Source organism: Poecilia formosa, unplaced genomic scaffold, assembly GCF_000485575.1.
Source record: "Poecilia formosa unplaced genomic scaffold, Poecilia_formosa-5.1.2 Scaffold232, whole genome shotgun sequence".
NCBI classification, from domain to species: domain Eukaryota; kingdom Metazoa; phylum Chordata; class Actinopteri; order Cyprinodontiformes; family Poeciliidae; genus Poecilia; species Poecilia formosa.
In genome coordinates this window covers 190058-207733 of record NW_006800171.1, presented here as the reverse complement: position 1 = coordinate 207733, position 17676 = coordinate 190058, and the positions used below count along the sequence as shown (strand labels likewise).

The window sequence follows — 17676 nt, the reverse complement described above, 5'->3', positions numbered from 1 at the left end:
ATTGCCTCCTGCAGGTCCCTGCTTCTTCCTGTCATGCCCAGTGTCAGTAGCAGAGTTCAGGCAGTGGTTCATTGACCTGTGGAACCACTCCATCATACCGTACCTCCAAGAGGGAGCCAAAGACGGCATCAAGGTGAGCAAACGCTGACTTCCCAAGTGTAAAACTTGCTGTATAGGTGTGTAAAAATATAATTCCTGCAACAACAGCCTGTTCTCTGTCTGTCCTCCAAGGTGCATGGTCAGAAAGCAGTGTGGGAGGACCCAGTGGAGTGGGTGAGAGGCACTCTGCCATGGCCAAATGCACAGCAGGACCAGGCCAGGCTCTTTCACCTCCCTCCTCCCAGCATCGGGCTGCCCAGTGAGGAGAAGAAGCCCCCCAAAGATACACCTCCACCCAGCACTCTGGAGTCAGACCCTCTGGTGAGTTAACAGTCCTTACTGCTGGTATAATTACTAATGGAGTAGTTTAGAGACAGGTGAGCCCAAAGGACTCGTAACCCTGACAGGTTTGGATTCATAAGTTTAACCTAACGTTGAAGACAGGGTCTCATAAAATATGACAATGTAAAAGCAAAATAAAACACAGGAAAATACTGGTTTTATTTATATTTTATCAAAAATGACATAAAAATGAGTACAAATAAATGTTTTACCCTACCCTGGGATGATCTTGTCTCTTCATCAGACCTTTGACCTTTCTATCAAATAACCTTAAGCAAAAGAATAAATAAAAAAAAAACCTTCTTTAAAAATAGAGTAAATTATTTGCATCTACTGTGGTTGCTTTAAAGAATAGACGGTGTGTACATGTTGATGTTATTTTGTAGAAAGATCAATGTGGCTTCAAGAAACTGTGGGAAGGACAATTACACATTTTCTCACAGCTTGCACATTAATTGAAGGTGCTTAACATTATATTTTCACAAAGCTGTTAACCAAACTGATTAGTCAGTGTAGAAAGGCCTCATGCAAAACTAACAAATCATATGTCCTAGTCAAATACTTAAGAAATATTTCAAGATGAATTTTACACACGCAAAAGTAGATTTTTGAAAACAGCCTTGTCGACTGACGCTTTGATTTTCTCAACCTGCCTCCCAGATGGCCATGTTGCTGAAGCTTCAGGAGTCTGCCAACTATATCGAGTCTCCAGAGAGGGAAGGCTGCCTGGATCCCAGTCTGCAGACTACACTCTGAGCCGATGGCAGCGTGGATCAAAGGAGAGTTTAAAGGACTCTGGAGTGAATATTATAGTGTGCTCAGTGAGCAGCTTCAATTTAAAGCTAGCTGTAAAGATGGGGGGGGAGGGTTATGAACTAAGGGTTTTCTCTGCCCTGCTTCCGAGGGACTGGGAATACAAACCGACGTCGGAAAGAAAATGTGATGATCAGACATGGTTCTTCCTCTTGCCTTGGTGTCCCAGATTGATTGGGTTTTTGTTTAATCTGCAAGTGCATGGTGAAAGGAAATGTTATGATGCAAAATATTACCTGTAATCCTAACCATCAAGACTCATTTGTTCCCTTTTAATTCTGTTGAAACGACCGTTTTGTTTTTTTTTTTGTTTGTTTGGGGTTTTTTTTTTACAGCTACTGGTGCTCACAGGTTTTTGTTGAAGGCAGGCACTTCACTTCAGCCGATTGTGTTAGCGGATTCCCCCCGTGAGTTGGACCATCACTGGACATAAGGCCAAAATGCACTTTATTTTCTACTTGCGAAAAGGGGACTTGGAGAAAGAGCTTTGTCAGTGAATGTGGTGAAAGAGGGGTTGCCGGTATAGCCAAAAAGTGCAGTTCATGGATAAATCCTGCAGATGGCAGCCTCTGCCAGGTCCTGCCTCATTGGTGGACTTTGTCCTTGCAAAGGTGCTCGCCAGATTACAACACATGTGAAAACGCATTTATGAACATAGCCTTGAATGTTTCTCTACTTTTTTTTTTTTATATAATTTTCTCGCTTACTGTTGATCAGTTTGCCAAGCTGTGGAGATGTAAAAGGAACGTGCATGGATGACTAATGACATGACTCTTCAATTAATCAGTGGCTTAAAGTTGGCAATTTCACAACCGCAGAAGTGAAACACGGACACAAACACAGCTTGTTGATCAAGTTTACCGTCTCTGACTATGCTTGCGTGCAGTATGTTCTCTATTTAGATCACTTTAAAAACACACAGCTGTGTTGCAAAAAAAAACAAACAAAAGAAACAGCTAAAGATGCTGATTTTGTAGGATTTTGTACTCGAGTCACCTTCATCCATCGCCTCACCTACTTTCTGAACAGACAACACACATTTAAAAATGAGAGCTAGTGACAGAAAGGTACGCTGTGTTTGTGACTTCTGGGTTGTTATTCACATATGATCTTGCGAGGGGAAGTGGAGAGCAGCTGTTTTAAAAAAGAAACAAAGCATAAATAGTTTCCTTCCTCTTTTCATTTGTTTTTTTATATCATGAGATTTTATCTGAACTCAAAAAGAAGTCTCCACACACGTATTAAGTTATGAGAATTAAGTTTAAAGTTGTTTGTAATTTTTTTTTGTGTATGCACAAATTATGTTAGAAATTAGTATGTAACAGTATTTATTGCTCATATCTTGACTGTTATGAGATAAAGGACGGTGGAGGAGGAGAAGTAAAGTGCTGGTAATGGAGAACTACGTGCTCCCCCACCTCAACCCTGATGTACCTCAGACTGCCATATTTGGTCAACGTTCCCCTGATTCCCTTTGAAGGTGTAAAAGTAAAGACGTGATGCCTAAAAGTCTATCTGTGCCTGAAATACAGTCGGGCCTAAAGCTCCTCTCAAGCTGCTTGCTGCCACCAGGAGGCCTCGGTTTGGAGGAGACGTCCTCTGAACCACTCTGATGTCGCTTTAAAACGGTGACCTGATGTTTGGGTGCTTAGTGGCTTATTGGTCTCGTGGGTGAGCTGTTAAGAGAACGCGACAGGTATCGGCGTATGAGAATGTGTACCACGACTGGGCTGTTTGTGTGCAATTTGACACAGTTTGACCCCAGAGACTGAGAGACTTGTGGCAAGTGGTGAGATGTGAGAATATTCCTATCATTCGTTGGACCTACTGCAATTCAACCGTATCATAGCAAAGAGTTTTGATAACTGGAAATCTTCCTTTTTTCTTTTTTTCTTTATTTTTTGCCTTTTTTTAACAACAGAAATGTGTTTGTCTTTTTGTTTCGCTTTTCTTAGAATATTTGTAAAGTTTTCTTTCTCTTTTGTACATGAATGACATCACCGTTGTGAACACTGTACATAGCCACTGCATCTGCGACAATCATTGAAGCGAAGAGAGATCAAAGAAAAGCTTTGCCCGTTGATGCAGAAAATGAGCATCCTGTTTTTTCTTTTCTTGTCTTTTTTTTTTGTCTTCCTCCTGCAGGAAGGAGCACTTGGATTAAAAGACTTCATGAAATGTCATGTCTCTATAGTCACATCAGATTCCATATGTCTATCTTTAAGCACTGGACATAATAAAATCATGTCATTTTTCACACCTTTGACTGTTGGTTGGATGGCTGCACTTTATTACCCACTAGGGGGCGTCACACATTTGTGACTCTTGTTATTTTTTTTACTTTTTCCTATTGTTTTAGAATAAGATGCTAGGTCAGGTTTTCACTTGATTCATTGCATGTGCAGGATTCAAAAACTTTGAACATTTGTACTTTCATGCAGAAAAATAATAAACCAAACACAGTTACGTTAACAGCTTCACAATAAAGTAACCGAACAAAAGCAACTATAAAGCAGCGTAAGTATATGAGAAAAACTAAGTCAGGGGGAAAAATGAAGTTCACCCTAAATATTATTCAATTCAATACGTTCTAAATTTTAAAACCACTTCATTATGCTGTTCACAAACAGCCTTGGAAGCATCGGACTGAGCTTGGCACATCCATCTATTTGCTAATTGCTGCTGCCACTAGTTTGAAGGAACCGAGCGGAGAAGGCATAAGGTAGAGGTCCTGTGTGAGCTCCAAGGTGGTGCTTTGTGAGTGGAAGTGTTTAGGCACCTCCAATGGCTGCCACAGGAGGCTCAAGGATTTCTCAAACATGAATGAAAGACTCAAAACACAGGTATGTTTTTCACGCAGGAATAACGTGATATTAATCTCACAATAGTTGATTTTACATAATACTGCTCCTTGAAATAACATAATTTTCCAAATTAAATGAAAACCTAGACTCAGAAAGGAGTATATATGTGGATGCATATGGAATTGTATGTGAACTTGAGTTTCCATTTATTTTCTTGGTTTTATGCTGTAGCCTTTCCAGTCTCTTATATGGAAGAAGACGTGCAGACATAAAGATGGGGCTGTGAAGAGGAGGTGGGTGAGGAGATGGGTGGAGTTACCCCACCACCGCGCTCCCCCCCCCCCTCCCCACATACTCTAAGTATATATAAATTTCACTGGGGACTCCGTTCCACCCTCATACAGACTCTATCAGTGTGTCAGCAATGCCGAGTAAACCTGCACCTATGAAAAAGCCTCCAGCCAAAAAGGCTGCAGAGAAAGCACCTGAGCCTGCTCCGGAACCTGAACCCGCCCCACCTGCTGAGGCTCCACCTGCTGAGGCTCCAGCCGAGGGGGAAGTGGCTCCCGCTGCCCCGACCGACGACAGCCCTACAACTAAGGAAGCTGCTCCAGGTAAAACAAAAATAAAAAATAAAATCCTGCAAGTAGAAGTTAGGGAAAGCCTTATTTGTGTATTTTTTTAACAATGAAAGTAATAATGCATTTTTGTTCCAACTATATTGTGCAGCTTTTAAGATGTCAAAGGATCTGAACATTCATCTGAACATTGCAACACAAAGTACAAGTGGTTTCGGTCAACATTTTTGGGGGGGTTTCACACAGTAAAATATATTCATTTTTTTCTTGTTCAGCGTCAATTCTCATCACCAAACCTCAGCGGTTATTCTTGTCATTGGTGGGCTTCATAGAGTGGCTTATGCAGGATTTGGTTGCTAATCTCATTAAGCATCAGAGTGACAGGGAAACAAAATGTTCCCACATAAACTGTAATGCAGAATGAATGATTACCAAAAGGACAGTAAGACACTGTGTGTCATATTTGTAACATTTTATAGTATCACATTTCATTGTTGTACACATATCCAAAATGCCCACTATTCATCTTTTAGAACAAAAAAATAACAAATGTCTATTCTATTAGAAATTTACTGTGCTTTTATAGATTCAAACATTTCTCTAATGCTCTTGCTGCTGCTTTGCTTCAATAGCTCCAGTTTTGAACAAATGACCAAGAAATTTTTTTTTAAATTAAAACATGGAATAATTGTCACTAACTGACTTTCTTGAATGGGATTTGAATGCTAGCTGCTGCTCCCATTGCTGAAGACAGTGCTGTGCTTCCTGCTGCAGATGCTCCAATAGATGCTGGTAAACATAAAATATAATCACCTTCATACGCAAAATATGCTTTGTGCAAGAAATAATGATGCAAATGGTCATGTGATTTGTGCTGCATTTAAGTGTACAAGTTTGACATCTGGAGAAGATTTAGAAAGCAGGCTAAGATCTCACTATGTGGAGTAGAGGTTGTTGGTAAACCTTTGGCTTGTTTAATTCCAGCTGCTCCAGCAGAAGTTGCTGCAGTTGAGGAACCAACTAAAGCCCCCACACCCCCTCCTCCTGCAGGTAACCTGACAATACCTGACAACTTGCTGTGCAACAAGTTTTATTATTATTTTTGTGTGTGCGCGTGTGTGTGTTATTCTTGTTTAGACTTCTTGTACTGGAACCCCCATTACTGGCCAAGCTGCTTATGTAGTCTGAAGGTACAAACGCTGAAATATTTGTAACTAGAGACTCCAGAAAGATCTACAAAGGTCAACAATATTCACCCCAATGTCGCCAACTTAGCTACTTTGTCGCTATACAACTCTGGAAAAGTTGTATATGTTTGAGTAAATTGAACATTGTCCTTTGATTCTATGTACTACTGACAACATGATTCTGAAATTCCAAGCAAAAATCTAATATTTATTAGCAGGAAATCAGAAATGTATAAAGTACTCGGGGACCACTTCTTTATTATTACACATCCACATTTATAGAATACGGAACAAATCGCGTCCCGTATCCTGTCGTACTGGCTCAGGAGAGCACCCAACTCCTCTGAAAGACTCTGCAGGTCTTCGGATCGCTTTTCAATGCACAGATGTGCCCTTCTCAAGTTCATCCGAAGCCTCAGAAGTCTTTGTTTCAGTGTCTGTCGAGCTACTTCCAGGCAATGCACCTCAGCTCTCATGTCCTCATGTTTAAGCTGTGTGCTTTCTTGCTCTGCACGAAGAGACATGATTTGAGCTTGAAGTGCATCGTTCTCACTTGCTAGCATGTCACAGTTAGCTTTCAAAACCGATTGCCTGGATCTCCTGCCAGGTTTGGAGCACTCGATGGTTCTTCTGAGATCTTCCACCAACTGGCGAAGGTCGTTGTTTTCTATCTCCAATTCGTCAGGGGTCGTGTCGTCAGAACTTTTGTCCGTCGGCAGGCTAGTCTGGTCTTCAGGCTTACATCGATAACAGCCACTGTGTGCCATGTTTTAAATTAAATCAACTGCGTTTTTGAAAAACAGAATAAAACAACAGGACTTTTTCTTCCTACTTTGTTTCCTCGACAATAGAGGGACTGTCCTGTTTCCTGCACCCCAGAGGGAGAGGGTGTGTGTGCGTGTGTCTACTTTGGCTGCTTTCTCACTTTTAGTCCAGCAGTTGAACAGTTTTAGTGGAGTGATGCACTAAAAAATGGTCAGGTATGGAAAAAACAACAACAAAGCAAAACAAAAAACAAACTCAAAGGATTGATGTCTATATATTTCAGCTGCGTCAATCATTTCTGTGATCATAGGTATACAAGGGCAAGTAGTTTACTTTTGTAAACATTTGTGAAAGACAGGGTTGTTCTCGCGAGCTCACTGAAATCCAGAGTAGCACCGACATAATAAATCCGACTAATTGTATCTTTCACAAACCCCTTCACACCTACCACTGAGTGACCGCAGTCATTATGTGGGTCATTAAGTGGATCCTGGTAGGTTCATTAAAAGTGGAACCTATACCACTGCAGTGGTAGGTTCCTGGCAACAAGTTCAGTCGTCTGATTTCTTGGCTATTAAATATCCCACCAGCATCAACTGTGACATTATAACAAGGTGGAAACAAATGGGAATGACAGCAACCCAGCCAGATGCTCAGGTCCATGATGCACAAAGGTTGCCAACTTTATTCAATGTTACCGCAGACATCCAAACTCCATGTTCTTAGCTCAAGACTTCATGACAGCAGCACGATTCATTCCATCACCAGATGCAATGCAGGCACCATGCAGAGATATATAGCATTGTGCCAAGTGCTAACTAGCTTTGTCAAATAAAGCTAGTTAGCTTTAGTTAAAATGTGGACATCTTTTTATGCACATTTAACTTACTTTTAAGCAACACATTTATTGCACTCAATGGCTTCATCTTTGTCTCCCAGTTGCAATTTGTCTGTTTGTTTGTAACTAAATACAATTTTTTAGCGATTAAGCTCTAAGGTTTCAAACAAATTGGATATTTGAAAGGACACACTGTAAGAAAAGTAATACTGGCCATGTAAGCATGTTGTGAAAACTGGAAAATTGCTCCCTACAGCTCGTCTTTCTGTCTTTCTAATCCACTTTTGCCTCACAGTCCCCAGCAGCGCTCCTCTGGATGTGGCTGTAGATGACGTGAATGACACCAGCCTCACCGTCAAGTGGAAAACACCGGAGAATGTTGGTAGCTCCGGCTTGAGTGGATACACTGTCGAGTACCGCAAGGATGGAAGTAAGTGTACAAAGAGTGTGTGTCTGTGTGTGTGTGCGTTTATGCGTGAGGCTGCACCTGTCCCCAGAGTGTCAGGAGGCAGATAAGATTTGTTGCCGGGCCCAGACCGAATACGGCCGACACAAGTTGACCGGCTGTCGTTGTATCCTTTGACACTGCTTTTAGAAGTGCTCCTTTGCTCAGATGACAGCATGCCGTCTAAGGTTTCATCGTGTTGGTTCTTACTGTACCTTCCTCTTGGACAGGTTGTTTGCAGAATTGTGTCAACAGGTGATAAACTAATAAAAGTGTCCAATAAATGTTCAGAAGGAGAACCCGATTTTTGTGGATATATTTCAAAGTGATTTTTGGTGCAATCACCACATAGAACTAAAAGTGAAAGTCGACCCATGCTGACGCAGAATATGTTCCTCCGCAGCAACCGACTGGATTGTAGCTAATGCGGAGTTGACCGTGGCTGACCGCTGCTGTATCAGAAACCTGGCAGCCGGAGACCTGCTTCATGTCCGCGTTGTGGCTGTAAACCCAGGTGGCCGCAGTGAACCTGGGCTGCTTCCAGAGCCGGTGCCTATCCGGGAGATTGGCGGTGAGTTACTGGTAGGCTTAGACAATTTACGGTGAAAGAACTTCTTTTTTTTTCATTTTTTTTTTTCATTTGACTCTTTGCAGCTTCACATAAGTTTATTCTATTAGAGAAGAAACGCTAGCTAAATTTAGCTGTTTCTTTTAAACTTTTCTTTTTCCCCTGGACACAATTGTGTCATTACAAAATATTTTTTGCACACAGCCACTTTCTTAAGAATTTCCTTGGTGTTTAACTCATTTATGACTTATCTGTTGAGTTTCCTCTGATAGTTGTAACATATGACCTATCCTTAAAATACTCGTGTTGCAAACGGAGAGGCGGAGGCGGTATGAAGTGCCGGCGTCTGATGGGTTGCACAGATGTAAAGACGTAAATCCTACGGGTGCTGACAAGAGCTTTCACTGGTTGTAGATCAAACTGTCACTTGAATGTCCCCGAAAGTAGTTGCATTTTTTATTGATAACGACACTTTTTTAAAATGAATTTAATCAGGAGCAGCAAACTATGATCATCATATCCTAAAGAATGAACACGGTGAAAAAAAAGAAAAGCCTTCATGTGTGAAAAGAAAATAAATAAAAAACAAAATCCAGATTTATACAAAATTAACACAAATGGATGTGGATGTAAACATCATCCCTGCTGAAAGTGACAAGTGAAAACTCCATCTGCCGAGCTGGGTGGCTGCCGCTGGGGGAGAAGCTTTATGATGGCTGGCACTATCGGTCTCAAGGGTTGATTTATGGTCAGTCTCAGTCAGGCAAAGGAAAACATTTGGGTAATGAGCCTTTTGGCTGCCGTGCCACTCACCAACAGGGCCTCGTCAGTGCAGATTCACAGCCCATTTATTTATGGGACTGCTGCTCTAGCTGTCCTTATATCTCACTTTGGCCTAATGACATCATTCATGCAAAGTAAATAGATTCAGCCTATGCAACAGTTGAGGGGTTTGTCTTTCTAGCAGCATGTGGTCATCTGCAAAAATAGCTGTATTGTTTTTCCAGGATGTTAAGATAAAATGAGAAGGTGATATTTTGCACAAGTGAAACATTTTATTGAAATAGGATTTGACTAAATCTCTAACTAAATTCTCCGATTAATCAACCTGTGTGTGTGTGTGAGGCCGTTTCAAACATTTCCTTAAATCTACATCAGAACTGAAAGGAAACGTGTGTATTTTTAAAAAGTGCTTACTTTGTAAGAGAGGCGACTCTGAACCAGCAGAAGTGCTAATCTTTCCTGAGGTCTTTCCATTTCGCAGTGTGGTACGGTGATAAGGATCAGGACGTATATTGTATTTCATGTATTTCAGAACTCTCCAAGCTGCTCACTGTAGGTAAAAAAAAAGTCTTTTAGAAAAGTTTTTTTTAACTTTTACACAATGTTAAAATGTCTTTCTTTCTCCCTCTCTCCCTTTGTACATGTATATGACTAACAATTGATATATCTATTGTGAGTCTATTGCTCAAAATTAGACTCACAGCAATAGACTCACAGTCTCCCAAAACATGCAACGAATGTAAAACCTAAGGAATCTAAAAAATTTTTCCACTGTCGTGTTTGAAAGCGCACAAGTCATTGTTAAGATTGACAAGTGTCGTTTGAGACCGCAGACTCCACCGCGGCATTTTGAAAGGGTGTCAAAATGTGTTGACCCGCCTAACTTATCCACTTTCAGAGACGGAGCTTTCTGTCCCCGGGCGTATTTCCTGGTTGTGGTTCAACCCACCGGGAACCCGGAGAAACCTCTGAGGGACACATACGGTCATCAAAACAAAAGCGTTGGCCAGTGGAGGGAAGCGAAACATGAGCCTAATTGATGGATTGTGGGTGGCTTGTCAGTGTTAATTTCAGCTCTGTGTTAGACACGCATTGACATGCACAGGCCGATGAAAACAGACTGTCCTACATGTGCAGAAAGCCTCCTCCAACATAGACACTTTATCCCCAGACAAAGACAGATTACACATTGTTTATAGTCCAACCCGGCGGCTGGTAGATGTTGCAATGCTTCGCAACGCTTCTGGGCATTGCTGGCAGGTTTGGTAATTAGCGGGGCTCAGCGTTCGAGCTGCATCTGGGGGGGGCAGACCTGAGCTTCCTGAGAAATGATGGCTTCCGTCGCCAAATCCCAGCTTGATATGGTGACAAATGTAAGGATAAAGAGTGAAGAGACGTGCGGGGTCGCCGACAGAGAACATGGGGCAGCGCGAGGAAGGACTGATGAGGTGTGAGAGAGGACATTTTGAGTTGATCTGTAGAAACGGCACAGGGTTTCATGTGTCATCTAAACCCATCAGGCTTTTGAGGTATCTGCTACTTGTGCAGAATCACGGGAGGGATGCTCTTCCTGATCCTTGGCGCCCAACCTGAACAAATTAGCCAGCGTGGGAGCTGCATAGGTGTTCCACAAATTCCCACCCATGATGTCATTTCACCCCTGTCACAGTATCCAAATAAAAGTGCAACTGCGCATGTTTTACCTCTATTTAGCTGCGACATTTGACCTCGCTGAGGAGTTATACATTATGACGTCTTCTTGCCTTTGCACATAGTGTAGAGGAGTGAGGTGTGTGAGGGTTCAGCCAAGGTTTTCTTCTCACCAAAGCTATTTTGGGCTCTGCTGGATGAAAGGTCTTCCTCTTTTGCATCTCCTTGCCCAGATACAGTCGTTTTGATTAGCCATTCAGAAACTGTGTCGCTCGGGAATGTTACTGTAACTTCATTATGAGTGTGGGATTTTAATTCTTTTTCCTAAAGCACAGAAAAAAAGCGTACAATTTCACCCTTTTTTCTATTTACCATAGATATATGGTAAATTGGGACAGAGTTTGTATGAAGTGTTTTATTTGCATTTGTATATTTCACAACATATCGAATAAAACTGGGAAAATTTCTCACAGCAATAGACTCTCCCAAAACGTTAAAATTTTTTTAACTTGAGCAATATTATGTTTTTTTCACTTTCATGTTTGAAAGTATTTTGTTTTTATTTTATATTAATTTTCATATCAAAACCTGACAGCAGCACACTCAGTCATTCTCCTGTGTGAGCTTTGCCTCACTATGTCTGGTCTATTTATGTCTCGTTGACTTGCCGTTTTGAGGCGACGTGGTCCCCGCAGACCTGAAGAGGGAACACTAAACACATTCCAGCTGTCACAAAGAATAGTAGAATAATATTTGAGTAGTTTGTAGCAGTAATAAGTAAATGGATAACCAGAAAAAAAAAAAAAAACATAGTTGTCTCAATTTTTCAGACAGACCCAAGATCCGCTTGCCTCGTTTGCTCAGGTCCCGCTATGTAGGGAAAGTCGGACAGCAGATCAACCTGGTCATCCCGTTCGTTGTAAGCTAGCAACTCATACTAAAGCCAACAGATCATACTAGGGCATAAAAGAGAGAGGGAAAAACTAAAGCTGTATTTTGTGTTTCTCCTTCGTTTTCCGATCCGTGAGGGGAAGCCCAAACCTGCAGTGTCATGGCTGAAGGATGGACAGCCTTTGGACACCAAGAGGGTCAACATCAGGAACAGCGACAGGGACAGCATCTTGTTCATCCGCAGTGCTCAGAGGGAGGACTCTGGCGTTTACGAGATGACGCTGAAAGTGGAAAGCATTGAAGACAAAACAACCATCACCCTTCAGATTGTAGGTCAGTCTTATGCTCCGTGTCTTGCTTTGACAATCCCACCGACCATTCACAGTAAGGACAGGAAATACGTCAATGCAATTTTCTGACTAACTGTAGACGACCACGTTAATCTGCCTCATTGACTTGCACATGCAGTCTGCTTCCGGCTGCTGCTGTTAAATAATTAAAAAAAAAACACATGTTAAAGACACACTTGACCTTTGACTTTAAACTGCCTTGTAAACTACTTGGCTGCGGTCTGCCCCGTCAACGTTTTACTGACCCTCATTTCTGTCCTCAGACCTCCCCGGTCCACCTGCCAGTGTTAAGCTAGTCGATGCGTGGGGCTTCAATGCTGCCCTGGAATGGACTCCTCCAAAGGACAACGGAAACTCAGCTATCACTGGATACACGGTCCAAAAGGCCGACAAGAAGACCGGGGTATGACTCCAGCAGCGGCACGTTTAAAGAGAAAAATTAACAAATAGAAAAAAAAACAGCAAAGGTGAGTCTTATTTTACATGCACACCACTCTGAAGCAAACAACCCGCCATGTGTCCACTGACAGGAATGGTTCACGGTACTGGAGCACTACCACAGATTAACTGCCACTGTCTCAGACCTCATCATGGGTAACTCATACCTGTTCAGGGTGTTTTCCGAGAACCAAGTGGGGAGGAGTGAGAACGGTGCTGTTACCAAGACTGCAGCAACAATCCAGAAAACAGGTAACTTTTGTAGACGCATGTTGTACCATCATGACTCTACGTAAGCGTTTTTACGTGGGTGTAGCTTTACAGACAGGCACGCAGCGCTTGCAGCTTTATTAAGGAACAGCAGTTAGTCACCCAGAGTCTAAAGTGAGTGCTGGAGGAGTGAAAATGACCTTGGCACTGTTTTAAAATCTAAGCGGGTGCTTCTCTTGGATGGCGTTCAAATAAAACTGAGATTAATTTTTAGAGCCCGAAAAACCATAAAGGCCTCTGACAGAGCTGTGAGTGCATGTGCAGGGATGTGTTTTACACCTAATCCTGTCAAAAAACTTTATTAGATTCTCAACACCAGGCTGTATGATGGATGTAGGCAGTGTTCGTTGATGCTCTTCTCTGTTGTGGGAAAGCATACAGCATATCAACTTATTGCACTGCACCATTTGGTTTAATACAGTCACTGCTTTGTTTTGTAACTTATGTTGTGCTTAAAGAGAAAGAAATGAATGGCTGAGCCTCTTATTTGTCAAATCGATCTCTCAGTCTAGGATTTTGTTTCCCTGTTTGAGGTTTTTGTTAGTAAAATAATCTCACAGTATATGCTCTAATAAGACTTAATACTAGCCAGAATCCATAAAGTTGTTTTGCATATAAATTAGTGGTCTGTTTCTTATGTATTGTGGCTTGAAATTGATATTTAACGCACAAATTTTATGCAGTGCATTAAAGTGTCCTTTGCCTATCCTATACACAGATGCAATGATGGCTGTGTGTGTAACATAGGTATTGTCTACAAACCTCCCGAGTACCAGGAACACGACTTCAGCGAGGCACCAAAGTTTACCACGCCCCTCATCGACCGTGCAGCCACTGTGGGATACACGACCAAGCTGCTGTGTTCTGTTCGAGGATGCCCCAAGGTCAGAGATCTAGTAAAATCCTGGCTAAATGTTTGCTCCTTCTTCAAAGAACGATCAATCAAACAATACTCCACATGGAAAGGGACTGCAACGTTTCATTTAAGCATTGTTGTGCAAAAGCAATTGCATCAACATGTGTTATAATACACTCCTGTAAGGTGTTTATTTTTTGCTTTTTGCAATAACCTTTGCTTCGTGGGACTACTTTTATTTTCTGCCGTGGATCCTGCAGCCTGTTGAGCGCCGCTTGAGAAGGTACAGCAGAGAGGTATCTCCAGTAGACCGATAAGATGTTCTGCTGTCTCTGATAGAGTTTTCATGTATGGAGGAAGGGGTTACATTAGTGGCCCTAAGAGGAACACAAAGAGAAGACGGTGATAAGACGCTATGTCTACATAGATGTTCTGCTTTTTCCCTGGAGGTCCTATTTTTACCTCCCGTTCAGACTGCAGCGTACTTCCCTTATCAGTGTCAATGACAGTCACTGTGCATCTGCTCTCACGGAGGTGGGAGAGACAGGTGTCTTTGGGTAACCAGTTATCTCTGCCATTTAAATGAGATTAAGTCGACATACATGCTTGGAGTTGTTTGAGGTTGTACTTAGGCACAAATAGCACTTTGATCCATCTTTCTATTGTATCCACATAGCAACAAATTTAGAATTACAATGAGAGTAGCAGTTGTACATTTGGTCCGCTTGAACTGATATCCAAGCAGTTTATTAGCGAAAAACAAAATAAAACATGCACTGTTTGCGTGTTGCAGAAATATTCATGCTCTTTAAGATTTTTTCATAAGTATTTCTTCACTTTCCAACCACAAACTTCATTGTATTTTACTAGGATTTTATGTGATAGACTGACAGATGCATTTGGAAAGCTCTCTACTCCTTGTTTTGCAGAAGTTGTGGAATAATACTTGGTATGTAAAAGAGACAGGCACAAACAATAGATGCACAAAAGATTAGGAAGTTCACTATAAGGTCGCACTCTTCCAGATGAAAAGAATGAACTTCTACAGCTTAATGTAAAATTTAACCCCCTACCTCACATTGGTAGAAATAGTCTGTACAAGTGTTTTACGGTGAGATGTCAGGCAGATTTTTCATCATAGCATCATTGCAGGTTCCCAACATTATAATAATAATAATAAAGCAATTTGGACATTGAAGAAGAATTAGTGGAGATGTTTTGCCGAAAAAGCACAGAACCTCAAATAACGAAAAAGAGATGCAGCTCATCGGCCTCCGACTGGTTAACTTAAAGATAACCGGTCCGAATGCAGTGACAGAGAAATGAACGACAATCTTAATTGTCTTCCATTTGTTTTGAAGCCCAAGATCGAGTGGATGAAAAACCAAATGATCATTGGAAACGACCCCAAGTTTCGTCAGATTTCCAACCAGGGCATCTGCTCCCTGGAGATCCGCAAGCCCTGCAGCTTCGATGGCGGCGTGTACACTTGCAGAGCCAAGAACGCCCAGGGAGAAGCCATGGTCTCCTGCAAGCTGGAGGTCAAACGTATGTGTTACCAAAAAATACATTCAAGATTTTCCAGACTTGCATTGTTGAAAAAAAAAAAAAAAAAAACTCTAAATGTAAACTCATTCATATCAAATAACAGACTAAAATTTCCTCTCTCTCCAAACAGAGGTTCTTCTTTCGGAGATTCAAAAATGAAAAGGGAGATAAGAAAAAAAAGGTAAGGATTACAATAAAGAAGAAAATGAAAATAAGCACATACAAATGATAAAAGCAGAACAGAGAAACAAATGAAACTAAATGAACTCATTCGACCAGAGTCATTCGAGCAAAACTCTCTTTTGTGTTTCAGAGGCCATTATTGTTTAATGTTTGAAAATAATAGAATAATTTACATAACATCACATCTACACGTTTAAAAATGTCTTTAAGAATCTGTTCTACAGGTCAGATTACAAATTCAAACTCATAAATGTATATTTCCCAGCATCACCAGGTTTGCCTGCTTCTCTTCTCATCTCTCCTTTAAACCTTTCTTCTCTGTAAATGCTTTCCACGTTTGGTCCTACTTCTAGACGTGGTAATGTGGCACAGATTAATCAAAGTCAAATGAAATACCAAATTGGATATTTTTCAGCTTTTCACCTTATAATACTTGGAAAATAAACCTCTTGCCTTTCAGTCGGTGCAATGCAAGTATATTTAAATTCACTTCTGAAAGGCTTATCTGCACACATTTTCCCACTAACAGAATGCAACTTGAACAAATTTTAGTTCCAGGCTGCTAAAAAACAACCAATTACAATGAACTACCAGATAATGACATAACTATGCTCTGGTGCGCTGCTGATAAGATGCATAAACCTGAACGAACTTGCAGCTTTAAGTCTTTAAATCTAAAAATCGAGGTAAACTTTATGATCTACATGCATCTTCTCTTTTCATTGAGTGATGTTGATCTTAGTTGATGGGAATTTACTTGTCAAATCCTTGTTTTGTCTTCACAAAGATCAGCGCATGTTGCAACATGCAGTGACTGTGCAATGTTCTGTCTTACGAAAGCAAAGGGTAACCAAAAGTGAAAAAAAACAACAACAACAACAAAAAAACACATATCATGTGTTTTTTGTGAACTTAAATACAAACCTAAGGATATAGGATGATAACCTACAAAATTACAGAGTGGCTGTCACTAACATTTAAAGAAAAAAAAAACTGCAATGTTTTTAATAAGAGCTAAATCAGTTCAAAACAGATTTGCAGCTAAATGTATTGAACACATAAAAGGCATGATGAAATGTCAGCTTCATTATGGTCCACTTCCTATTTTTATTTATGAAACTCAGTAAATTTCTAATGAATCCAAACCAGTGATAATTTTTATAACGCACTCTACTTTTAACATGCTGCAAATTCAAAAGCAAAAAAATCAAGTTGGAATAAAAATAACCTTTAAACTAGAAACTCATGTTCGTAAGAGCGATACGCCATGACTGGAGAACAACAAAAGGGGGCCGACTGAATGAGGCTGGGAGTGTTCACACCACACCGCATATTAGGTTGAGTCTAGAAGTTCACGGCTTTCTTCTTGTGAAAACGTGACTCCAAAACGTAATCTGTCCCCGAAATACTGCAGCCACGTTAGAAAGTGTCACCAGGATGTGTGTCCATTCAGAGTAGCCGTACATGGCAGGCAGCCTTAGAGGGACAAAGGGTTAGACGGGGAGCGCCTTCGAGTGGGAAGGCATCAGTGATGTCAGAACAGCGATCCGCGGCTTCTAAAAATGACTCCAGATGATCTGGCACACAGCCCAACTCATCACATTACCATGAGTTGACAGGCTGAGTGGAGCGCAAGCGAGAAGAGGGAAGAGGCTAAGAGGGCAGAAACAGAACCAGATAATCCTTGGTGGAAAGCGCACGCTGGACCTGGCCTTTAGAAATCCACTTTCATGTTTAGCAGAGCATTCTCAGCTGAAGTGATTCTTAACACCTCGTGAACCCGTTTAACTCATGTCTTTATTGTCTTTTCCATCAGTAATTTAAATGAGCAGCAGATGCCTGGGTCTTAAGGTGAGTTCGCGGCATGCATCTATTTTGTACGTTAACAATCACATCATGGACCATCTCTCTCTCCTGATGGAGAAAGAAAGCCAATGAATGGTTTAATGTTGAATCGTCCAAAATCACAGAGCTTGAGAACTTTGAATCATTTTACTACTTCCTCACTATGTCTTATCTAACATTTCTTCCAGAGTGTAAGTGAATGAAGATACTGCAGATGGCTGTGCAGAAGCATGTAGACGACGAAGACGGAGACAGAACGACATGCCAACATCCGTATATTTATTTGAACACTAAACATCCGGACTGTCCCTCTGCTTATAAAGTGCAAGACAAACATACATTACACCAACTCTTTCCATCTCATTTGGACGAACCTGTTTTTGACAAAGATGTATGCAAAACTGAATGTAAAGCTTTTTTTTT

At 41.2% G+C, this 17676-nt stretch overlaps 2 protein-coding genes across 20 annotated transcripts in view; both read left to right on the top strand.

Annotated features, from left to right (window-relative positions):
• Window positions 1–3513, top strand: part of nav1a (neuron navigator 1a) — a 94236-nt gene extending 90723 nt beyond the window's left edge. For all 18 annotated transcript variants that reach the window (XM_016680078.1, XM_016680090.1, XM_016680091.1 and 15 more), the window contains 3 exons: window positions 15–133; window positions 232–420; window positions 1102–3513. In XM_016680078.1, the coding sequence (XP_016535564.1) occupies window positions 15–133; window positions 232–420; window positions 1102–1197 (404 nt within the window). In that variant the 3' untranslated portion in view covers window positions 1198–3513. The remainder of the gene's footprint in view (window positions 1–14; window positions 134–231; window positions 421–1101) is intronic.
• Window positions 3514–4444: 931 nt separating this feature from the next.
• Window positions 4445–15396, top strand: mybpha (myosin binding protein Ha). 2 transcript variants are annotated; one of them, XM_007568854.2, is made up of 12 exons: window positions 4445–4672; window positions 5366–5428; window positions 5621–5686; window positions 7722–7856; window positions 8275–8442; window positions 11703–11791; window positions 11901–12096; window positions 12377–12516; window positions 12644–12803; window positions 13569–13705; window positions 15039–15225; window positions 15356–15396. In XM_007568854.2, exons 1-12 carry the CDS (start codon window positions 4483–4485, stop codon window positions 15382–15384), a joined length of 1560 nt encoding a protein of 519 aa, XP_007568916.1. In that variant the 5' UTR covers window positions 4445–4482; the 3' UTR covers window positions 15385–15396. The 2 variants fall into 2 exon arrangements, with proteins under 2 accessions (XP_007568916.1, XP_007568917.1); XM_007568855.2 differs by lacking the exon at window positions 5366–5428.
• The last annotated feature ends 2280 nt before the right edge of the window (window positions 15397–17676 follow it).

What these genes read in the sequence shown, in the direction of transcription:
- mybpha (XM_007568854.2), top strand. Translation starts at nt 4,483, where the DNA reads ATGCCGAGTAAACCTGCACCTATGAAAAAGCCTCCAGCCAAAAAGGCT. An exon ending in AGATGCTCCAATAGATGCTG is followed by an intron (nt 5,429 to 5,620) that starts GTAAACATAAAA and finishes GTTTAATTCCAG; the next exon opens with CTGCTCCAGCAGAAGTTGCT. An exon ending in CATCACCCTTCAGATTGTAG is followed by an intron (nt 12,097 to 12,376) that starts GTCAGTCTTATG and finishes TTCTGTCCTCAG; the next exon opens with ACCTCCCCGGTCCACCTGCC.